The 26,570-nt window shown below is 39.8% G+C and overlaps 1 protein-coding gene across 2 annotated transcripts in view; it reads right to left on the bottom strand.

The window, feature by feature from the left end:
- Positions 1-26,570, bottom strand: part of SLC25A13 (solute carrier family 25 member 13) — a 212,843-nt gene that overhangs the window by 169,487 nt on the left and 16,786 nt on the right. For both annotated transcript variants that reach the window (XM_059933892.1, XM_059933893.1), the window contains exon 2: positions 7,933-7,986. In XM_059933892.1, the coding sequence (XP_059789875.1) occupies positions 7,933-7,986 (54 nt within the window). The remainder of the gene's footprint in view (positions 1-7,932; positions 7,987-26,570) is intronic.

Here is a 26,570-nt window from a genome sequence, read left to right on the forward strand (position 1 = left end):
TCTCCAGTGCTGGTTGGTTCTTTTTTTTATATTTTCTAGTTCTTTATTAAAATTCTCACTGTGTTCATCTATTCTTTTCCCCAGTTAAGATTCTTAGTACTAATGCTTTGAATTCTTTATCAAGTAAATTACTTATCTCTCTTTCATTAGTCTTTTTTTCAGGTTTTTTTTTCCTTGTTCTTTCATTTGAAACATTTTCCTCTGTCTTCTCATTTTGTTTAACTTTCTCTGTCTCTATGAAATTAGGTGAAACAATTACCTCTCCTGGCCTTGAAGGCGTGTCCTTGGAGCATCCATATGCAGTCTGCACGTGCCCAGAGGCTTTGGTGGGAGAGATAGATTTGATGTGAGCACGGGCTGCGTCTTCTCCAGGGTGTACTGGCAGCTACCGCCTTGGTAGGAGGTGGAGCTGGAGTTGGAGAGGCTAGAGCCAGAGCCATGTGCAAGCCAGGGCTTCTCTGCTCAGTGGCCATCACAGCTCTATTGGGGTTGGGAGCTGGGTTTCTCTTGGGTATGACAGCAGTCTCTGCCTTGGTTTGGGACATGGTCAGGGCCTGAAGGCTTTAGGGCTGCATTTCTGTGCGGGTTTCACTTTTTCCCCCCATGTGTGTACCTTGGTTAGAGGCTGGATTGGGGCCAGAGGGGTTGGATCAGGGCCACAGCGCTAAGCTGGTCCCACCCCACAGCAGCACTATTTTGAACAGTGAAGAAATGGAAAATAACTCAAATGTCAACAGCAGAAAGTTTAAATGAACTGTGGTATATTCACACAATGGAATAAACTAATACCAACTACACATGACAACATGGATGAATCTTACAAATAAAGCAAGAGTGAAAGAAACTAGACACAAGAATACATATTGTATTATTCTATTTATATAAAGTTGAAAACCAGGCAAACTAATATATGGTGACAGAAGTCAGACAACTAGTTACTCTTGGAAGGAGCGGGTATTAACTAGAAAGGGCATCAGAGGGCTTCGGAGGTGCTGGGCACACGGGTGTACTCACTTTGCGAACATTCATGGAGCTGTACATTTATGATCTGTGCACTTCATTTAACCCTCAATAAATAGTTTACATTGGGCTTCCCTGGTGGCGCAGTGGTTGAGAATCTGCCTGCCAATGCAGGGGACACGGGTTCGAGCCCTGGTCTGGGAAGATCCCACATGCCGCAGAGCAACTAGGCCCGTGAGCCACAACTACTGAGCCTGCGCGTCTGGAGCCTGTGCTCTGCAACAAGAGAGGCCGCGATAGTGACAGGCCCGCGCACCGCGATGAAGAGTGGCCCCCGCTTGCCGCAACTAGAGAAAGCCCTCGCACAGAAACGAAGACCCAACACAGCCAAAAATAAATTAATTAAAATAAATTTTAAAAAATACCTTGGCTAGTTTAACAAACCACAGTACCAATTACCTGGCAATTCATATCTTAAAAAAAAAAATAGTTTACATTTAAAAATCTCAGATATTTTATCTGCCTCATTTTTTTAGAGGTGATAAATCATCTCCTAAATGTAAGAACATGTTAATTTGGACACAAAGAACACAGTTTTCTGCAGTTTTAAAAACCAGCTCAGCACCAAGGCTGGGGTGGTCTGCCTGTGATTAAAGTAAACATGTCAAAGGTTTTCCTTAGACTGATGGACAGAGGGTCCCTGTCTGGGGAGTGGACTATACCTTACACCTACCACATCTTTGAAATGTCATTTAATCCTTCTTTGGTAATACATTTTACAAATGACCTGAAGCTTCTCTTCCTTACAATTTTTGGAAGTTTTAATATGATTAAACATATATACTTATAAAATGGGAAGGCTTTTAGGATTCCTTGCACAACCTAGTAAAATACTAATTGTGATGGTTAATTTTATGTGTCAACTTGGCCAACAGGTGCCCAGATTAATCACTGTTTCTGGGTGTGTCTGTGAAGGTGTTTCTGGATGAGACTGGCATTTCAATCTGTGGCCTCAGTAAAGTGGATTTTCCTCCCCAATACGGATGGGCTTCATCCAATCCGCTGGGGACCGAATAGAATAAAAGGTGGAGGAAAGAAAAATTCACACCTTTTTTCCTTCCCCACTGCTTGAGCTGGGACCTATCTTCTCTGGCCCTCAGGCTGGGATTTACATCATCAGCTCCCCTGGTTCTCAGGCCTTCAGACTGGGACTGAATTACAACACAGGTTTTCCTGGGTCTCCAGCCTGCAGACAGTATATCATGGGACTTCTCAGCCTCTACAATGGATGGTGTGAGCCAATTCCTCATAATAAATCTCATTAGATAGATAAATAGCTAGAGCTAGAGATGGAGATATCTCCTACTGGTTGTTTCTCTGGAGAGCCCTGACTAATAAACCAGCTGTCAACATGAAGACTAATAAACCAGCTGTCAACATGAAGACCACCACACCCAATGAATACAGTAGCAAAGGAAAGGAATGTGTCACTACACTGTATGCTCAGAGGCCAGGGGGCCTAACTGGCCTGTCCACCACTGGTGGAACAAAATAGTCTATCAACTGTGAACACACCAGAACCATAATCATCCAGCCACCCGTTTTTGCCACAAATCATTCACATCCGAGGGCTGAAGGGCAAATCCTCCTTGACTGTTTTTGAGCCACTGAGAAATGCTGTACACACCTCATCACTACGTCTGACCATTCTTCACCCTGATTCCCTGTTATAGGGGTGGAATAAAGTATAATTAAGAATTTCCATATGGATCAAGTATTTTATGTTATTAAGGAATTACTATTAATTTTATTAAGTGCACAGTGATATATATTATGGCCATGAGGGAAACTGTTATTATTTGGAGCTGTATGCCAACGTATTTCGGCTGAATCATGGTGACAGCTAACTTACACTGAAATATGTCATTAAATATATATATGTGAAACTATATGACAAATATTAATTTAAATTAAGTGGTGGTTATGTGGGTGTTTACTGTACTACTCTATTTTCTGTATATTTGTAAATTATAACAAAAAATTTTAAATACAATTATCACAAAGTTAATACAGAAAAATATATTACTGTTGATAAAAATTTAAAAGAAGATACAATTTTTCAACTAACAAGTTGGCAGAAAGGTTTTTTATTGCTGCTGCTGTATTTTTTTCAATAATCTGAGTTGACATCGTAATGTGGAGAAATGAAAACTTCCATACTCCCAAAAACGTGTACTGACACAATCTTCTTGAAAGGCAGTGTGCCAAGAACCAAAAGCCTTAAAGTGTTGTAAACCCACTCTTTAATCCAAAGATGCCACTTCTATGAATTTATCTTAAGAAAATGCTAGCTATATGCAAAAATGTAGTTTTAAGGGTATTCATTACAGTGTTGTTATAATAGAGCAGAGAAGACAACTAAACATCCAGTAATAGGGAGTGGCTAGATAAATTATGGTAAAACAGCCATATACAGTAATATGATAGCAATAAAAATAATGCAGAAATGCTTTCAATTATCGGAAAAGGTATTCATAACATCTTAGGTGAGGGAAAAAATGGATACAAAACAGTATTTTTCCTCCTGTTAAGGAAAATAATTATATTCATACACAGAGACAAAGAAACAGGGAGAGGGAAATGGATACATGTATATATAAACATATAGACATAAATATAGATGGGTCACAAGTTACATTTCTTTATACACAACTGCCTTTTAAATTTTCAAAAAATAGAAACTGTTTTACCATAAGAAAAAAGTTTTTCAAAGAAGGAATTATTTTTTCCAATTTTGCCTACGAACATTTTTTAAAGTATATATTATGCTTTTGTTGACAAAGAATACAAGATCAGTCATTTCAATCAAATGGTCCTTCAAAATGTCTTTAACTTGCCCATTCTCCATTCTCCCTGCTACCAAAACCCTCATCAAGTTATTAGGGTCTCACATCAGAATTACATCCATAGCTGCCTAACCCATGGTCTTGCTGCACCAATCAAATCTCAGACCCACACTCCATGTCGCTGGATAACTCAGAAAACCTTCAATGGCTTCCTATTGCTTAGCAGAAATAGCAAACTCCCAATTCTCTTTCTAATTTTGTCACCCACACTCTGTAATACTTGGCAGACTCCTTGGCACAGAGTTGAATTTAAATAAACATTTGAAGAATGAGCAGGAATCCTTCAATCTGGAGGCTGTTTGCTCCCAAACCCACCTCCAGGCCTTCCCTCCAATGTAGTCCTGTTTCCCAGAAGCCTCAGCTGCCCTCCTCAGTGCCTTCCAGCTCCCACGCGATCCCGGGGCTCCTCAAGTTCCCTCTCCAAGGCGCTTTCTCTGACCTCTCCCCGCCACAGGGACTGCTCCCTCCTCCCATTTCCTGTGGCATTTGCTTTAACCACACAAGTGACCCTTGACTGTGCTGACTTAAGATTTTTTTACCTTCTGCATGCCTGTAAATCTGGTCTCCTTTTACTGCACATCCCACTCACTGCAAATTTCCATGGGGTTTTATTTAAACTGTAAGCACTCAAATACACACCTGTTTAACATGAAGCAGCACGGAAAGTGTTAGGCAGAGGAAAACCCCATGTCAACGTTTAGGTTAGAAACAAAACTGACTACACCTAGACCTCAACTTCTACATCCAGACAAAACATTACCCGCCACATATCACTAGAAAAGCCTGCATAAAGACATTCAAACACCTTAGGCTGGGGATGCTTTATGCCAAGTTCCACCTTGCCTACCATTCTAGTACCATTGCCTAAGACCCTATGCTGCAGGCCACTGCCACACCTGGCGCTCTTAGAGCTCTTTGCTTTGGTCATGCTATTTCCTTTGCCTGGAACGGTCTTCCTTTGCTCTACAACCCTCCTCCAGCTTCTCCATCTGATAAATACCAGCTCAAATATCACCACCTGCCGCAACTTTTAATGACCCTCTCTAGGAAGATGTAATTAGCCCCACATCATCTCCCTGCTAATTAATGCTATATAACGCAGATCAACCATATTATTTTTTTACACTTCAACACACACACAGTGAGAGAGTTAAGGGCAGGAGCCATGATTTATGCATCTTTATATCCCCAACACCTGACACTGTACTTAACATACAGTAAGCGGCTTCAAAAAATGAAGTGGAATTGATTTTAACTCTTTTCAAAATACTAAAATAAGCCAGAATTGGGCCCATTTTAGCCCTCCAGGACCCCTCTCTCCTTATCTGTTTTGGTTCTGCTAGCTCTCTCTGTTCTTCACAGCTGCCACTCCCCTGTTACCAGCATATCTGGTCCAAAGGGTGCAGTGAAGCTTCTCTCCACCTCCCCTAAGCTACAGAAGAATCATCTAACTAGTTTAGCAGAGAGAAGGCTGGGATATTTATAAATAAGGAAAGTCAGGAAAGAGTCATAGAAAGTCAGCAAAGCAGTCAGGTTTACAGCATGCTCACTGCTGATCCAAGCTTAACTGAAAAGCCCAGCCCCAGCAGAGACACGCCTGGTCCAGCCCCCAGGCGCCTCGCTCCCTATTCTTCCCCCATAACAGCGTCTGCGGCAGAGAGTAAACAAGAGATCCTCAGCATGCGGAGCCAAGGTGGATTTGTGTTGGTACCACACTACCCAAGCCTGATGAGATCACCCGAACCTCTGCCAGATCCACAATCCCTTCCAGAAACTGCTGACCACTGTTTTCTTCGGGGACAGTTGCCCCACATCATCCTCTCGGACTCTAAGTCATACGGAACTCTCACTCAAAAGCCACGTAGTCCCAGCCACGCCAAGGGAAGACAGCACTCCCCTATCTGGTCCCAAAGATTCCAGCCCAGCCTTCAGGCCCACTGACACAGAAGCCCCACAGGTGGCTCTCCAGAACTCTGTATGGACTGCCACCCTCCTTGGGTCTACCTGATCAACCTCATTTGTCTCCAGTAAAGACGTGCCTGCTACTGAGATGTGGCAGCTGGAAAAGATACGTTGTTCCAAAGCAGAATCTTAACCCAGCCTCACCAGCCACCACGTGCCATCAAAAGGTGGGCACGGCTTTTACATGGAGCCTTTGCACTGGATCACATCAAAAGCAGTAAGTATCCAAGATGCACCACCTACTGAGACACTCTAAGTTGTTCCCATTTCCTGTCAGAAGGATGCCCACAGCTATTGCTGGTTTAGAAAACGGAAGTACACAGATCCTGAGTTCAAGGAATGATTATGACTTGGCCAGCTAGAGTTAACAAGTTTTATGCATCTCTCTAGGTTCTTTAGCAACCCACTCACGTGCTCTTCTGCAAGTGGTCTTCCAGAATTACATCATAAGAGTAGACCTTAAATACACACCTTTAAAATGTCTATGGTTCACTCATACACACCTCAGCCCAATCATGGGGGGCCCAACGTGCACAGCAACAAACACTAGTCTAGGTGAGAAAGAAATGTGTTTCTGTTTTCTGGACTTTCACTATCCAGAATTCTTTTCCACCTTAGAATCTCTACACTGTATTGACCTTTCTGGGCAAAAAACAATTTATAAAGAATTCTGCTTTCTTATACATAATACAATCCACCTTACAAATTTTTTTTCTCATATTTTGCTCATATTTTTAACCATTTTCTCTTGGAGTCTGTCTCTTTTTTTGAATTATTTAATTTCAAGCATTTACTGAATCAATATCTTATGCATATCACGTGCATATATAATGCATATCACTTTCAAATAAGTTTTTCATTGAATCTTTACAAATTTTTATGACATTATGAAAATGTTCATACATCAATATATACAAAGTAGACTGAATAGTATAATAAACCCAATATTCCATTTCCCAATTGCAAAAATTATCCTCATACTGCCCACTTACTTCTCCTACACCTCACCAAAACTGGGTTATTTAAAAGCAAATCTCAGCTATCATAATCTCATCTGTAAATACTTCAGTGTACATCTCTAAAAGAAAAAGACTCTATAGTTCCCATATTCGGAATACCATTACCTGGCCTAAAAAATCAATTAGTAACAATTCTTTAATATCAAATAATCCTATCAGTATTCAAATTCCTTGATTCCTCAATTTTTTAATAGTGACACAGTTTGATGAGGAAAGTGATGCTCACAGAATTAATAACTTCCTAAGCCATATATGTGATACACAGCAGTATAATAAGTTTCTCACTTGAAGGCTTGATCCTCTTTATATATAGCACAGCTACCTTTTCACCATGTTTAGAAAAGGTCCACATATATATTTTTTAAAATTTTCTTTACAAAAGCGGCTTTTTCTTTCTTTTTTTAGTACTTCATTGCCAGTTAAATAACCTTAAAAGTGGTCCAGTGTTTGGGACCTGAGGTAGGCTTTTATTAGAGTATTAATCACTCAGTGCCTAATATCACAAAGTAGGTGCAAGCATAAGAAACTACGGAAATAAACTTGTGTGGTGTCTGTTGGGATGTAGTATCTACTATGACTCATACTGGGGCCTCCTCAAGGGCACCACAGTTGAAGTCAAATGATATGATGAAGATGATGATGATGACAGCAATAACAATCTCTAAGGAGAGACAAGGCTAGTCCCCTTTGGATGAAAGAAGGATTACTAAGATATTTACAAAGAGCTTGAAACTTCTTAGGAGGAAAAGCATTAGTATCATCAAACTGCACAAGTCAATCCTGGAAAGGTAAATGGGTTGTGAGACTACATCCCCCGGCAACTCTGTTTCAATACCTAATACCATGTGAGACAAAAGAAAGTAAAATATAAACCATGCGGCCATCACAAACAGTCGCCTACAAGGATCTGTCTGATACATTTTAAAAAATAGATATAACTGTAAAGGATCTCTTTTATAAGTCTTAAGATACTTCAGGGGATTTTTTAAAAATATAACAATGAAATTAAGAGCTGCTCAAAAATAATCTTCAAAGTTACAGAACACAAATCAAACAAAAAACACAACAGATTCCTTTATACTGACCTTCAAAAATATTGTTCTAAGTTCGGCTGGATCTGCTCTCTTGGTTAAAGCCACCTATAAATAAATATAAAAATGTTTATATTATTAGAACAAAGCTGAGAAATCAAGCTAGCAGACTGAAAGAAAATAAACTCCAGGTTAGAAATCAGTGGATTTCATTTTTACACTTAAGGCACTAAATTTCCCCAGTGCATAAACTACTCTCTGGATTTTAAATTAGACTCCTTATATGTGGCTTCTAGAATGATAACATTCCGTGCAAGAAACCAGTAAAGCTCCTAATATGTAGTGTTTAATATATACCATTTTTTCCCCAAAATGAATAAGAAAAAAAGAAAAGTTGAAACAGATTTGTAACCACCTGGCATTTTAAACTACACTCCAGAGTGACCCACACCTTTCATGGGCGAATATTAAAGTACAACTTGTTCGTTAACGATGCAAGAGAACACAGTTCTTAGAGAAGTTAGTGAGTAAGGCAAACAATATTAACAGAAGGGAATTACTTCCCACAGTTCCACAATGGACAGGTGTGAATGCCCAGCTATCTGGTCACGCCAAGCAGTCTCCTCCTCTCTCCGACTTTTAAGAAACCAGAAGTCTCCAATTATACAGCACTGAGAAATATAACCATTGTTTTGTAATAACTTTAAATGGAGTATAATCTATAAAAAATATTGAATAGCAACGTTGTACACCTGAAACTAATAATGTAAATCAACTATACTTCAATGAAAAAAAAAAATCCTGTCTCCATTTGTATGACTACTATTTACCACATTCTAGAATACAAGGGGCTATGGTTACCTTTCAGAGCAAAGTTTGACAGATTAGCTCAGAATAGGTGTTGTGCTTAATTCTCCAGCCCACAAAGTCCAAAAACATCATTGGGGAAAAAGAAGACAAACTTGAACATGACTGCCCCAGGCCAACACAAAAGAGTCCTTATGTGGAACCAAACAGTAGGCTCATTCAGCGTCCCATCACCCCATCCTGCTGGCAAAAACCGTCAGGAGACTGAATTCTCACCAAGCACAGTGTCACCCCATGATACAGCCAAGGAGGGGTTCCTGGAACCACTCCCCAATACTAGAGCCATGTCGCTTATCCATGAGGAGATTTATGCAAATTGTTCTAAATCCTTTCTGTGTGTTTGCAAAGGCTCTTCTGAGATCTTTGGACAATGGGTTCTCTGTCTCGAAATATGTAACTGCCTGAGCTTCTTGGCCTGCCACTGTCAGGAATAATTTTATTAACTAATCACTGGAATAGGAGAGGTAGTTTTCCTGAAACCAGTTAGTTGGTCACCTTGTTTCCCAAAGCAAGACTGATAACTCTTAACTTCAGCTGACTACTTGTAACCACCAATGCTATTTTTATCCATAAGAATTTGTAATCTCGTTAAAATCCTCAATTAGTGAGCATTCTTTGCTGTTCAATTAACAAGAAGAAAACAGACTGCTAACCAACCTAAGACTGATGACAGTGCTAAGAGTCTCAGAAGATTCCCTCCCTTTGGGTCTATATTCTGAGAAAGGTGGGGTAGGACAAACACTATTGGAGAAGATGAGCCAGCATGAAATGCCTCTATCCTCTCCTTTAAAAGCAAAGAAATTCCCTTCGAGTTCTACATCTCAAGACCGAAACATTTTTTTAAAAGGCATATGGTGACCCTCAGCACTTAATTGGGTTTCTTTTTAAAAGCAAAGGTAAGTTTCCACAAAGTGAACTATTCTTGCTCCATGTGAATAACACATCCTTTAAAATCAAATTAATTCACTATGCCACACACTTCATAAAGCCTTCCCTGGGCAACGCAGTTTCAGAGTGAACTTCCCCCGCCCTAAATTCCCACAGCGTTCTTCTACTTACTAATCCCAAAATGCACCACCAGGACTGCACCTCTGTGAGAGAAAGAAAGCTTTCACTCTGTAACTCTCCCAGGGTGGAGGGCACAGGAGAAAACAATCCATAGAGTGGTCCAGCACTTTTAAGTCAGGTCACCTAATGTGCACAGAACACTTCATAGTTATAGTTAAGTTACAGTTACACTTAACTTACAGTTAGACATGCCAGCGTTCTGAAGGTGTACTGAGATGAAGTCTACCTGGTGGCAAAACCAGGAGCTAGCAAGTTCTGTGAGCTGGAAAAAGGGAGCCAAGAAATGTAGCCTCCCTTTTTAAGCCAACTCAGAACACCTGCTCGGCAAGCGCAAGTTGCATCACCTGACAATCCTTAGTTCATTGGGCTTCTTGGAAGATTCATCAAACTCTAGATTTTTTCCAAAAGGCTGACTTCCATTGTTTTATATACATGTATATATTTCTCATATACTAATAGCATGTAAATATTTACAGATACTATTCTTACAATATGATTGCCTGATTTGCTTTATCATTACTCTTCTGAATTTGCATTTATAAGAATAGATGCCACCATTAAAACAAAATTTTTATATCAAGAGATTTAAATAAAGTAATTTTCAAACATAGTTAGGGAGTAAATCACCAAGAAGAAAAAGGATTCTTGGCAGATGACTATGAATTATCACCATTTGCTACTTAATAGAGAATTTTATACACAAGCACATAACAGTCACACCAAGTGGAGGTTAAGGGAGAAGGGGGGTAGAACTGGAAAAACTACGCATTATATTTTTTTCCATAAACCGGGAGAAGTTAACCTTTGTTTAAAGACAGTATAGAAATTTCAGGTCAATTCCCCAAATCTATGTTCCACGGGGCAGAATTTGAGGATCACTGAATACGTAAAATTTTTGATAAGACAAACATTATAAATAACAGCAACAGCATTTGCAAAACACATAAACTAGCTAGGTACATCCCAAATACAAAAATAAAAACAGCCAAAAATAACATAACTTCAATGACTGGTTTAAAAGGGAGGCAGTGGGAAGTACGGCAAGGAAAACCAGAAAGATAAAGTGTGAATTCTGTGCTCTGCAAGTGACCTTTGACTGATACAATCAATAACTCTAAAAGAAATTCCCCAAAAACACAGTTACCATTAACTGGAGAAGAAAAAAGAAAGAGGGGTCTCATCACATTTAAGAAAAATAATTTTTCATTGACTTCACTGAGTCACTCATTCCTCATCCTACAGTTTCCCTACATTCTAATAAATGAAGAGCAGATCCGAGCTTCAAGATGGCGGAAGAGTAAGACGCGGAGATCACCTTCCTCCCCACAAATACACCTACAAGTGGAACAACTCCTACAGAACACCTACTGAACTCTGGCAGAAGACCTCAGACCTCCCAAAAGGGAGGAAACTCCCCACTTACCTGGGTAGGGCGAAAGAAAAAAGAAATAACAGAGACAAAAGAGCAGGGACAGGACCTGCACCAGGGGGAGGGAGCTGTGAAGGAGGAAGGGTTTCCACACACTAGGAAGCCCCTTCGTGGGCGGAGACTGCGGGTGGCGGAGGGGGGAAGCTTCGGAGCCACGGAGGAGAGCGCAGCCACAGGGGTGCGGAGGGCAAAGCGGAGAGACTCCCGCACAGAGGCTCGGCGCCGAGCAGCGCTCACCAGCCCGAGAGGCTTGTCTGCTCACCCTCCGGGGCGGGTGGGGCTGGGAGCGGAGGCTCGGGCTTCGGTCGGATCGCAGGGAGAGGACTGGGGTTGGCTGCGTGAACACAGCCTGAAGGGGTTAGTGCACCACAGCTAGCTGGGAGGGAGTCCGGGAAAAGGTCTGGAGCTGCCGAAGAGGCAAGAGACTTTTTCTTGCCTCTTTGTTTTGCAGTGAGCATGGAGAGGGGATTCAGAGCGCCGCCTAAACGAGCTCCAGAGTCGGGCGCGAGCTGCAGCTATTAGCGCGGACCCCAGAGACGGGCATGAGACGCTAAGGCTGCTGCTGCCGCCACCAAGAAGCCTGTGTGCGAGCACAGGTCACTATCTACACCTCCCCTCTCGGGAGCCTGTGCAGCCTGCCACGGCCAGGGTCCTGTGATCCAGGGACAACTTCCCCTGGAGAACACAGGGTGCGCCTAAGGGTGGTGCAACGTCACACCGGCCTCTGCCGCCGCAGGCTCACCCCGAATCCGTACCCCTCCCTCCCCCCGGCCTGAGTGAGCCAGAGCCCCTGAATCAGCTGCTCCTTTAACCCCATCCTGTCTGAGCGAAGAACAGACGCCCTCAGGCGACTTACAGGCAGAGGCAGGGCCAAATCCAAAGCTGAACCCCAGGAGCTGTGCGAACAAAGAAGAGAAAGGGAAATCTCTCCCAGCAGCCTCAGGAACAGCGGCTTAAATCTCCACAATCAACTTGATGTACCTCCATCTGTGGAATACCTAAATAGGCAACGAATCATCCCTAATTGAGGAGGTAGACTTTGGGAGCAACGATATATGTATTTTTCCTTTTTTCTCTTTTTGTGAGTGTGCATGTGTATGCTTCTGTGTGTGATTCTGTCTGTATAGCTTTGCTTTTACCATTTTTCCTAGGGTTCTGTCTGTCCATCTTTCTGGTTTTTCTTGGTATTTTTAGTATAGCTTTTAGCGCTTGTTATCATTGGTGGATTTGTATTTTGGTTTGCTTGCTCTCTTCTTTCATTCTTTTCTTTTATTACTTTAAAATTGTTTTTTTATTTTTAATAATTATCTTTTATTTTTTATTTTAATAACTTTATTTTTTCTTTCTTTTCTTTTTTCTCCCTTTTATTCTGAGCCGTGTAGATGACAGGGTCTTGGTGCTCCAGCCGGGCATCAGGCCTGTGCGTCTGAGGTGGGAGAACCTAGTTCAGGACATTGGTCCACCACAGACCACCCAGCTCCATGTAATATCAAATGGCAAAAATCTCCCAGAGATCTCCATCTCAACGCCAACACCCAGCTCCACTCAACGACCAGCAAGCTACAGTGCAGGATACCCTATGCCAAACAACCAGCAAGACAGAAACACAGCCCCACCCATTAGCAGAGAGGCTGCCTAAAATCATAATAAGGCCACAGACACCCCAAAACACACCACCAGACACGGACCTACCCACCAGAAACACAAGATCCAGCCTCAGCGACCAGAACACAGGCACTAGTCCCCTCCACCAGAAAGCCTACACAACCCATTGAACCAACCTTAGCCACTGGGGGCAGACACCAAAAACAATGGGAACTACGAACCTACAGCCTGTGAAAATAAGACCCCCAAAGACAGTAAGCTAAGCAAAATGAGAAGACAGAGAAACACACAGCAGATGAAGGAGCAAGGTAAAAACCCACCAGACCTAACAAATGAAGAGGAAATAGGCAGTCTACCTGAAAAAGAATTCAGAATAATTATAGTAAAGATGATCTAAAATCTTGGAAACAGAATGGAGAAAATACAAGAAACGTTTAACAAGGAACTAGAAGAACTAAAGAGCAGACAAAAAATGATGAACAACACAATAAATGAAATTAAAAATTCTTTAGAAGGAATCAATAGCAGAATAACTGAGGCAGAAGAACAGATAAGTGACCTGGAAGATAAAATACTGGAAATAACTACTGCAGAGCAGAATAAAGAAAAAAGAATGAAAAGAATTGAGGACAGTCTCAGAGAGCTCTGGGACAACATTAAACGTACCAACATTCGAATTATAGGAGTCCCAGAAGAAGAAGAGAGAAAGAAAGGGACTGAGAAAATATTTGAAGAGATTATAGTTGAAAACTTCCCTAATATGGGAAACGAAATAGTTAACTCCAGGAAGTGCAGAGAGTCCCACACAGGATAAATCCAAGGAGAAAAATGCCAAGACACATATTAATCAAATTATCAAAAATTAAATACAAAGAAAAAATATTAAAAGCAGCAAGGGAAAAACAACAAATAACATATAAGGGAATCCCCATAAGGTTAGCAGCTGATCTTTCAGCAGAAACTCTGCAAGCCAGAAAGGAGTGGCAGGACATATTTAAAATGATGAAAGGGAAAAACCTACAACCAAGATTACTCTACCCAGCAAGGATCTAATTCAGATTCGACAGAGAAATTAAAACCTTTACAGACAAGCAAAAGCTAAGAGAACACACCACCACCAAACGAGCTTTACAACAAATGCTAAAGGAACTTCTCTAGGCAGGAAACACAAGAGAAGGAAAAGACCTACAAAATAAAAGCCAAAACAATTAAGAAAATGGTAATAGGAACATACATATCGATAATTACCTTAAATGTAAATGGATTAAATGCTCCAACCAAAAGACACAGATTGGCTGAATGGATACAAAAACAAGACCCATCTCTATGCTGTCTACAAGAGACCCACTTCAGACCTAGGGACACATACAGACTGAAAGTGAGGGGATGGAAAAAGATATTCCATGCAAATGGAAATCAAAAGAAAGCTGGAGTAGCAATTCTCATATCAGACAAGACAGACTTTAAAATAAAGACTGTTACAAGAGACACAGAAGGATACTACATAATGATCAAGGGATCAATGCAAGAAGAAGATATAACAATTGTAAATATTTAGGCACCCAACATAGGAGCACCTCAATACATAAGGCAAATGCTAACAGCCATAAAAGGGGAAATCGACAGTAACACAATCATAGTAGGGGATTTTTTTAAAATTAATTAATTAATTTATTTTTGGCTGTGTTGGGTCTTCGTTTCTGTGTGAGGGATTTCTCTAGTTGCGGCGAGCGGGGGCCACTCTTCATCGCAGTGTGCGGGCCTCTCACTGTCGCGGCCTCTCTTGTTGCGCAGCACAGGCTCCAAACGCGCAGGCTCAGTAGTTGTCGCTCCGGGCCTAGTTGCTCCATGGCATGTGGGATCGTCCCAGACCAGGGCTCGAACCTGTGTCCCCTGCATTGGCAGGCAGATTCTCAACCCATAGTAGGGGATTTTAACACCCCACTTTCACCAATGGACAGAACATCCAAAAAGAAAATAAATAAGGAAACACAAGCTCTAAATGATACATTAAAGAAGGTGGACTTAATTGATATTTATAGGACATTCCATCCAAAAACAACAGAATACACTTTCTTCTCAAGTGCTCATGGAACATTCTCCAGGATAGATCATATCTTGGGTCACAAATCAAGCCTTGGTAAATTTAAGAAAACTGAAATCATATCAGGTATCTTTTTCAACCACAACGCTATGAGACTAGATATAAATTACAAGAAAAATTCTGTAAAAAATACAAACACATGTAGGCTAAACAACACACTACTTAATAACCAAGACATCACTGAAGAAATCAAAGAGGAAATCAAAAAACACCTAGAAACAAGTGACAATGAAAACATGACGACCCAAAACCTATGGGATGCAGCAAAAGCAGTTCTAAGAGGGAAGTTTATAGCAATACAATCCTACCTTAAGACACAAGAAACACCTCAAATAAACAACCTAACCTTATACTTAAAGCAATTAGAGAAAGAAGAAAAAAAAAACCCCAAAGTTAGCAGTAGGAAAGAATCATAAAGATCACATCAGAAATAAATGAAAAAGAAATGAAGGAAACGATAGCAAAGATCAATAAAACTAAAAGCTGGCTCTTTTGAGAAGATAAACAAAATTGATAAACCATTAGGCAGACTCATCAAGAAAAAAAGGGAGAAGACTCAAATCAATAGAATTAGAAATGAAAAAGAAGTAACAACTGACACTACAGAAATACAAAGGATCATGAGAGATTACTACAAGCAACTCTATGACAATAAAATGGACAACCTGGAAGAAATGGACAAATTCTTAGAAAAGCACAACCTTCCAAGACTGAACCAGGAAGAAAAAAAAATATAAACAGACCAATCACAAGCACTGAAATTGAAAATAAAAATCATCCAACAAACAAAAGCCCAGGACCAGATGGCTTCACAGCCGAATTCTATCAAACATTTAGAGAAGAGCTAACACCTATCCTTCTCAAACTCTTCCAAAATATAGCAGAGGGAGGAACACTCCCAAACTCATTCTACGAGGCCACCATCACCCTGATACCAAAACCAGACAAAGATGTCACAAAGAAAGAAAACTACAGGCCAATATCACTGATGAACATAGATGCAAAAATCCTCAACAAAATACTCGCAAACAGAATCCAACAGCACATTAAAAGGATCATACACCATGATCAAGTGGGGTTTATCCCAGGAATGCAAGGATTCTTCAATATACGCAAATCAATCAATGTGATACACCATATTAACAAACTGAAGAATATAAACAATATGATCATCTCAATAGATGCAGAGAAAGCTTTTGACAAAATTCAACACACATTTATGATAAAAACCCTCCGGAAAGTAGGCATAGAGGGAACTTACCTCAACAAATAAAGGCCATATATGACAAACCCACAGCCAACATTGTCCTCAGTGGTGAAAAACTGAAACCATTTCCACTAAGATCAGGAGCAAGACAAGGTTGCCCATTCTCACCACTATTATTCAATACTGTTTTGGAAGTTTTAGCCACAGCAATCAGAGAAGAAAAAGAAATAAAAGGAATCCAAGTCAGAAAAGAAGAAGTAAAGCTGTCACTGTTTGCAGATGACATGATATTATACATAGAGAATCCTAAAGATGCTACCAGAAAACTACTAGAGCTACTCAATGAATTTGGTAAAGTAGCAGGATACAAAATTAATGCACAGAAATCTCTTGCATTCCTATACACTAATGATGAAAAATCTAAAAGTGAAATTAAGGAAACACTCCCATTTACCATTGCAACAAAAGGAATAAAATACCTAGGAATAAACCTACCTAAGGAGACAAAAGACCTGTATGCAGAAAACTATAAGACACTGATGAAAGAAATTAAAGATGATACCAACAAATGGAGAGATATACCATGTTCCTGGATTGGAAGAATCAACATTGTGAAAATGACTCTACTACCCAAAGCAATCTACAGATTCAATGCAATCCCTATCAAACTACCACTGGCATTTTTCACAGAACTAGAACAAAAAATTTCACAATTTGTATGGAAACACAAAAGACCCCGAATAGCCAAAGCAATCTTGAGAAAGAAAAATGGAGCTGGAGGAATGAGGCTCCCTGACTTCCGACTATACTACAAAGCTACAGTAATCAAGACAGTATGGTACTGGCACAAAAACAGAAATATAGATCAATGGAACAGGATGACAGAAAGCCCAGAGATAAACCCATGCACATATGATCACCTTATTTTTGATAAAGGAGACAAGAATATACAATGGAGAAAATACAGCCTCTTCAATAAGTGGTGCTGGGAAAACTGGACAGCTACATGTAAAAGAATGAAATTAGAACACTTCCTAACACCATACACAAAAATAAACTCAAAATGGATTAAAGACCTAAATGTAAGGCCAGACACTATCAAACTCTTAGAGGAAAACATAGGCAGAACACTCTCTGACATAAATCACAGCAAGATCCTTTCTCACCCACCTCCTAGAGAAATAGAAATAAAAACAAAGTAAACAAATGGGGCCTAATGAAACTTAAAAGCTTTTGCACAGCAAAGGAAACCATAAACAAGACAAAAAGACAACCCTTAGAATGGTAGAAAATATTTGCGAACGAAGCAACTGACAAAGGATTAATCTCCAAAATTTACAAGCAGCTCATACAGCTCAATATTAAAAAAACAAACAACCCAATCCAAAAATGGGCATAAGACCTAAATAGACATTTCTCCAAAGAAGACATACAGGTTGCCAATAAACACATGAAAGAATGCCCAGCATCATTAATCATTAGAGAAATGCAAATCAAAACTACAATGAGGTATCCTCTCACACCAGTCAGAATGGCCATCATCAAAAAAATCTACAAACAACAAATGCTGGAGAGGGTGTAGAGAAAAGGGAACCCTCTTGCACTTTTGGTGGGAATGTAAATTGATACAGTCACTACGAAGAACAGTATGGAGGATCCTTAAAAAACTAAAAATAGAACTACCATACGACCCAGCAATCCCACTACTGGGCATATACCCTGAGTAAACCATAATTCAAAAAGCGTCATGTACCACAATGTTCATTTCAGCTATATTTACAATAGCCAGGACGTGGAAGCAAGCTAAGTGTCCATCGACAGATAAATGGATAAAGAAGATGTGGCACATATATACAATGGAATATTACTCAGCCATAAAAAGAAACGAAATTGACTTATTTTTAGTCAGGTGGATGGAGCTAGAGTCTGTCATACAGAGTGAAGTAAGTCAGAAAGAGAAAAACAAATACAGCAGGCTAACACATATATATGGAATCTAAAAAAAAAAAAGAAATGCTCATGAAGAACCTAAGGGCAGGATGGGAATAAAGACGCAGTCCTACTAGAGAATGGACTTGAGGACCCGGGGAGGGGGAAAGGTAAGCTGGGACAAAGTGAGAGAGTGGCATGTACATATATACACTACCTAATGTAAAACCGATAGCTAGTGGGAAGCAGCCGCATAGCACAGGGAGATCAGCTCGGTGCTTTGTGACCACCTAGAAGGGTGGGATAGGGAGGGAGATGCAAGAGAGAAGAGATGTGGGGATATATGTATATGTATAGCTGATTCGCTTTGTTATAAAGCAGAAACTAACACACCATTGTAAAGCAATTATACTCCAATAAAGATGTTAAAAAATAAATAAATGAAGAGCAGTCATTATAAAAAAGTTACTGAAATATAAATTAATATACAGACAAGATGCCATGTTAAGCATTCTTCAAACCACAACCTTACTGTGTAATCAACTCTCAAATGTTCATATCACTCAACAGTTGACTTATAAAGCACCAGACACACCACAAATGTTAACCTGCTGAGTAATTATGTAAGTGGGTAATTTCAGGGATGTTGGCGATATTTATCAGAAGGATTCAGTAGCTTGTGAAATGTGTTGTAGACAAACATTAAACAGTAATAAAGCCATCACCATTAAAATTCTGTATGAAGAAAAGTACAGCAGTTAAATGAACAGTGGTGTTTTAGCTGTGGGTTCTGTTAGGCCAAAATAACTTTAAATGCTCTAATTTTAGATTTTATTATTATTGTTATTAAGCTAAAGCTAACATTCCAGTAAATGTTCCCAAGACTAAAATTTGACAAGAGACAGTATAAGTCTTTTCTGAAATAGACATTTGTCTGTTTACATTTTCAACTCCTTATGGTGAAAGAGATGCTTGCTCACCCTGTCATAAGCAAACATCACCACGTTTAACGATTTGGGTTCCAATGTATTGCTAACTTGGTGATCTTGGACAAGTCAGTTAACATCTCCAAGTTTTAGTTTCCTCATCTATAAAAAGGGCAAAATGACAAAATCTACTTATCTGTTTCATAAAGTTATCTTAAGGATTCATTAGAATGAAGAAAAAGTGCTCTGTGAATCCTAAAATGATACATAAGGTTGGTAGTGATTAATAGCTACTCTTAAAAAATGTAAGCTGTAACAAAAGATCATGAGAGATTACTACAAGCAACTCTATGCCAATAAAATGGACAACCTGGAAGAAATGGACAGATTCTTAGAAATGCACAAATTGCCGAAACTGAACCAGGAAGAAATAGAAAATATGAACAGACCAATCACAAGCACTGAAATTGAAACTGTGATTAAAAACCTTCCAACAAACAAAAGCCCAGGACCAGATGGCTTCACAGGTGAATTCTATCAAACATTTAGAGAAGAGCTAACACCTATCCTTCTCAAACTCTTCCAAAATATTGCAGAGGGAGGAACATTCCCAAACTCATTCTATGAGGCCACCATCACCCTGATACCAAAACCAGACAAAGATGTCACAAAGAAAGAAAACTACAGGCCAATATCACTGATGAACATAGATGCAAAAATCCTCAACAAAATACTAGCAAACAGAATCCAACAGCACATTAAAAGGATCATACACCATGATCAAGTGGGGTTTATCCCAGGAATGCAAGGATTCTTCAATATACGCAAATCAATCAATGTGATACACCATATTAACAAATTGAAGGAGAAAAACCATATGATCATCTCAATAGATGCAGAGAAAGCTTTCGACAAAATTCAACACCCATTTATGATAAAAGCCCTGCAGAAAGTAGGCATAGAGGGAACTTTCCTCAACATAATAAAGGCCATATATGACAAACCCACAGCCAACATTGTCCTCAATGGTGAAAAACTGAAACCATTTCCACTAAGATCAGGAACAAGACAAGGTTGCCCACTCTCACCACTATTATTCAACATAGTTTTGGAAGTGTTAGCCACAGCAATCAGAGAAGACAAAGAAATAAAAGGAATCCAAATCGGAAAAGAAGAAGTAAAGCTGTCACTGTTTGCAGATGACATGATACTATACATAGAGAATCCTAAAGATGCTACCAGAAAACTCCTAGAGCTAATCAATGAATTTGGTAAAGTAGCAGGATACAAAATTAATGCACAGAAATCTCTTGCATTTCTATACACTAATGACAAAAAATCTGAAAGTGAAATTAAGAAAACACTCCCGTTTACCATTGCAACAAAAAGAATAAAATATCTAGGAATAAACCTACCTAAGGAGACAAAAGACCTGTATGCAGAAAATTATAAGACACTGATGAAAGAAATTAAAGATGATACAAATAGATGGAAAGATATACCATGTTCCTGGATTGGAAGAATCAACATTGTGAAAATGACTCTACTACCCAAAGCAATCTACAGATTCAATGCAATCCCTATCAAACTACCACTGGCATTTTTCACAGAACTAGAACAACAAATTTCACAATTTGTATGGAAACACAAAAGACCCCGAATAGCCAAAGCAATCTTGAGAACGAAAAATGGAGCTGGGGGAATCAGGCTCCCTGACTTCAGACTATATTACAAAGCTACAGTAATCAAGACAGTTTGGTACTGGCACAAAAACAGAAATATAGATCAATGGAACAGGATAGAAAGCCCAGAGATAAACCCACGCACATATGGTCACCTTATCTTTGATAAAGGAGGCAAGCATATACAGTGGAGAAAAGACAGGCTCTTCAATAAGTGGTGCTGGGAAAATTGGACAGATACATGTAAAAGTATGAAATTAGAACACTCCCTGACACCATGCACAAAAATAAACTCAAAATGGATTAAAGACCTAAGTGTAAGACCAGACACTATCAAACTCTTAGAGGAAAACATAGGCAGAACACTCTATGACATACATCACAGCAAGATTCTTTTTGACCCAGCTCCCAGAGAAATGGAAATAAGAACACAAATAAACAAATGGGACCTAATGAAACTTCAAAGCTTTTGCACAGCAAAGGAAACCATAAACAAGACCAAAAGACAACCATCAGAATGGGAGAAAATATTTGCAAATGAAGCAAGTGACAAAGGATTAATCTCCAAGATTTACAAGCAGCTCATGCAGCTCAATAACAAAAAAACGAACAACCCAATCCAAAAATGGGCAGAAGACCTAAATAGACATTTCTCCAAAGAAGATATACAGATGGCCTACAGACACATGAAAGAATGCTCAACATCATTAATCATTAGAGAAATGCAAATCAAAACTACAATGAGATATCATCTCACACCGGTCAGAATGGCCATCATCAAAAAATCTAGAAACAATAAATGCTGGAGAGGGTGTGGAGGAAAGGGAACTCTCTTGCACTGTTGGTGGGAATGTAAATTGATACAACCACTATGGAGAACAGTATGGAGGTTCCTTAAAAAACTACAAATAGAACTACCATACGACCCAGCAATCCCACTACTGGGCATATACCCTGAGAAAACCATAGTTCAAAAAGAGTCATGTACCAAAATGTTCATTGCAGCTCTATTTACAATAGCCAGGACATGGAAGCAACCTAAATGTCCATCGACAGATGAATGGATAAAGAAGATGTGGCACATATATACAATGGAATATTACTCAGCCATAAAAAGAAATGAAATGGAGGTATTTGTAATGAGGTGGATGGAGTTAGAGTCTGTCATACAGAGTGAAGTAAGTCAGAAAGAGAAAAACAAATACAGTATGCTAACACATATATACGGAATCTAAGGGAAAAAAAAAAAAAAAAAGGCCATGAAGAACCTAGTGGCAAGACGGAAATAAAGACACAGACCTACTAGAGAATGGACTTGAGGATATGGGGAGGGGGTGAGGTGAGATGTGACAGGGTGAGAGAGTGTCATGGACATATATACACTACCAAATGTAAAATAGATAGCTAGTGGGAAGCAGCCACATAGCACAGGGAGATCAGCTCGGTGCTTTGTGACCACCTAGAGGGGTGGGATGGGGAGGGTGGGAGGGAGGGAGATGCAAGAGGGAAGAGATATGGGAACATATTGTATATGTATAACTGATTAACTTTGTTATAAAGCAGAAGCTAACACACCATTGTAAGGCAATTATACTTCAATAAAGATGTTTTAAAAAAAAAAAATGTAAGCTGTAAACACAAGTTATATATTTCTAATCCCAAATACGAAAGGAAGATGAGGAGGTAGGTCCAACATGTATCCAACTTAGAAATAAGCAATAAAAGGTAACAGGCTAAGGAGAAAAACAGTATATTAAAATTCTATTAGATGATCACAGTCATGTTGGGAAGCCTGGAGAATCAGCTTAAGGCTAAGGCACCACCAGTGATGCCCAAAACTATCCCAGAATCACCTGGTGAGAAATGCACCTCAGATCCCACAACAAAAGCAGGTTGCCTAGGCTGCCTATCATGTCAGCCAAAATGGAAACTTCACACACAAGCTGCTTCCTTGTGTTGCTGTCTTCCAAATCAAAGTCACACATGAGCATCCAATTGGCAAAGCTAGATCACATGCTTGTGCCCTCGCTGCAGGGAAAGATGGGAACTGAGTTCTGACTCAGATGTTCTAGCAGGCAGGCCTTGTAATGTGGGGATTTTCTCCAGTACAGGAAAGGTAGTCAAAAGATGATGGGGAGACTTCTGGTTTCCAGTCCAGCACGTAAGGGGCTTAGAAGTTGCCAGTCTGTCCTAAAAATAAGTAAAAAGCTTAAAAATTGAAAAATCAACTACTCTCCCCAGATCCATCAGAGGAGTGATGTCACCAAGCAAACCACTGTCCCCCAAAATGGAGAAACAGAAAGGCAGAACCAGAGGATCACAATGACCAATTGCTGGAGGCTCAGTGTGGACCAGAAAAGACTTAAAAAACTCTAGGTGGACCTAGACATAGTGGATTCCCCACACTTTTGTGAATGTTACCTCTTGGAACTCAACCTGGTTCTCAGTGAATATCAGAGAAAAATCACCTGGCATTTCCAGTAGGAGGAAAGGAAAAGGAACCAAGTTGAAATGCATCAGAGCATTCTGTTCTTTATAAGAAGGTCTGCCTCAGGAGAAATTATTTGAGGAGTCTAACCTGCTGGGGTTAATACCAGAGCCAGCTGACCAGAGGGAAGGCAAATACCCAACTCCAGCCACCTCCAGCCATCCTCTCCCACCCGAGGGGAAGAAAAAATTGAGAAACACTTGTGAAGTACACTGTCCAGGGGCACAGGCTCTCTAATGGACTGAGACCTAGTCATAGGACTAGGAACACTTCCTTTCCCTCTACACCCTACGCCCACATTACCAAAGGACTAGTTATAGCAGTTCCTTTTATCCAGTGCATCATGTGTGGCTACCAAGAAAAAATTACAAAGCATACCAAAAGGCAAAAACACACAATTTGAAGAGACAGAGCAAGCATCAAAACCAGACTCAAATATGTCTGGAATATTGAGATTATCAGACTAGGAATTTAAAACAACTATGATTAATATGCTAAGGGCTCTGATGGATAAGGTAGACAACATGCAAGAAGAGATCAGCAATGTAAGCAGAAAAATGGAAATTCTAAGGAAGAACTAAAAAAGAATGCTAGAGATCAAAAATACTGTAACAGTGATGAAGAATGCCTTTGCTGGGCTTATTAGTAGACTGGATACAACAAGGAGAAAATCTCTGAGTCTGATGATATTTCAATAGAAATCTCCAAAACTGAAAAGCAAAGAGAAAAAAAACTGAAAGTAAACAAATAAACAAAAAACAAAAAACAGAACAATATCCAAGACCGTGGGACAACTACAAAAAGTGTAATATACATGTAATGGGAATACCAGAAGGAGAAGAAAGGACCAGAAGGAATATTTGAAATAATAATGATTCAGAATTTCCACCCAATCAATGTCAGATACCAAACCACAGATACACAAAGATCAGATACACCAATGACGATAATCAAAATCACTTTAAACATCAACGTACCAATTAATTAAAAGACAGAGATTGTTAGAATGCATCAAAAAATAAGACCCAACTATATGCCACCTACAAAAAAATTTTTTTTAAATAAAGACACATATAGATCAAAATAAATAACAGAGAAAGATACACCATGCACACACTAATCAAAAGAGAGCAGAGGAGTTATATTACTTTCAGACAGAGCCCATTTTAAAGCAAGGAAAGTTAACAGGGATAAACAGGGACATTATATAATGATAAAGGGGTCAATTCTCCAAAAAGACATAATTATCCTCAATCTAACAGAATAGAAAGCCTAGAAATAGACCTTCATAAATATAGTCAACTGATCTCTGACAAAGGATCAAAGATAGTCTCTTCAACAAATGGTACTGTACATCGATATGCAAAAAATGATTCTAGACACAGACCTTACACCGTTAACAAAAATTAACTCAAAATGGATCACAGACCTAAATGTAAAACTCTTAGAAGACAACAAAGGAGAAAACTTAGATGGCCTTGGGGTTTGATGATGATTTTTTGGATATAACACCAAAGGCATGATCCATGATAGGCTGGACTTCATTAAAATAGACATTTCCACTCTGTGAAAGACACTGTCAAGAGAATGTAAAGATAAGCCAACACTTGGATAAAGTATTTGCACAAGAATAGCCAATAAATGACTGTTACCCAAGATATACAAAGAACCAGTGTCCCTGGTGGCACAGTGGTTGAGAGTCTGCCTGCTAATGCGGGGGACACGGGTTCGAACCCTGGTTTGGGAGGATCCCACATGCCGCGGAGCGACTAGGCCCGTGAGCCACAATTACTGAGCCTGCGCATCTGGAGCCTGCGCTCCGCAACAAGAGAGGCCGCGATAGTGAGAGGCCCGCGCACCGCGATGAAGAGTGGCCCCCGCTCGCCGCAACTAGAGAAAGCCCTAGCACAGAAACGAAGACCCAACATAGCAATCAATCAATCAATCAATCAATCTTTAAAAAAAAAAAAGAAAACAAACAACCCAATTAAGATTAAAATATGGGCCAAAGACCTTAACAGACACCTCACCAAAGAAGTTATACAGATAGCAAATAAGCATATGAAAAGATGCTCCACATCTTCAGTCATCAGGAAAATACAAATTAAAACAACAATGAAATACCACTACATACCCACTAGAATGGCCAAAATCCAGAACACTGACAATATCACTGAGAATGCAAAATGGCACAGCCATTTTGGAAGACAAATTGGAGGTTTCTTACAAAACTAAACATATTCTTACCATATGATCCAGCATTCATGCTGCTTAGTATTCACCCAAAGGTGTTGAAAACTATCTCCACACAAAAACCTGGATGGATGGATGTTTACAGCAGCTCTATTCGTAACTGTCAAAAGCTGGAAGCAACCAAGATGTCTTTCAGTCAGTGAGTAGATAAACTGTGGTATACCCAGACAATGGAATATTATTAAGCACTAAAAAATGAGCTATCAACCCATGACAAGACATGAAGGAAACTTAAATGCATATTACTAAGTGAAAGAAGCCAATCTGAAAAGGCTACATACTGTATGATTCCAACTATATGACATTCTGCAACAGGAAAAACTATGGAGACAGTAAAAAGATCAGTAGTTGCCAGGGGTTGGCAAATAGGGAAGAAAAACAGGCAGAGCACAGACTTCTGGAGCAGTGAAAAGACTCTGTATGAAACCATAATGATGGATACATATCATTATAAAATGTGTTCACAGACTGTTCAACATCAAGAGTCAACTTTAATGTAAGCCACGGACTTTGGGTGATAATGATATGTCACTGTAGGTTCATCAATTGTAACAAATGCACCATTCTGATGGGGGGGATGATGATAATGTGGGAGAGGTTATGCATGTGCGGGGGGCGGCCAGGAGGAGTACAGGAAATCTCTGAACCTTTCTTTAAATTTTGCTATGAACCTAAAACCACTCCAAAACAATAATAATAAAGTCTATTTTTAAGAAAGATCATGGGTAGCCAGGACCATCAAGATGAAACTAAGCAGGCAGAGTCACTAGGCACAGATCTGTATAATCTCCCTTTCTTTGAATCCTTGAAGTAGGTTGGATTCTTTTCCTTTGTAGTTAAGAAAACTGCAGGTCAAAGAGCTGATAGGCCCCAGGCCCCATGCCTTTCCCCCAGGGCCACAACCTAATACAGTCAAGTTGCCTTAGACCAGGGCTTCTCAACCTTGGCCGTACTGTTTGGGGTCAGATCATTCTTTGTTATAGAGGGCTGTCGGGTGCATCGCAGGATGTTTAGCAACATCCCTGGTCTGTAATCACTAGATGCCAGTAGCAACCCCTTCTCCCAGATGTGACAACCAACAGTGTCTCCAGACATTACCAAATCTCCCCTGGGGGGCAAAACTACCCTGCCCCC

This window comes from Balaenoptera ricei, chromosome 9 (assembly GCF_028023285.1).
Source record: "Balaenoptera ricei isolate mBalRic1 chromosome 9, mBalRic1.hap2, whole genome shotgun sequence".
Lineage (NCBI taxonomy): Eukaryota > Metazoa > Chordata > Mammalia > Artiodactyla > Balaenopteridae > Balaenoptera > Balaenoptera ricei.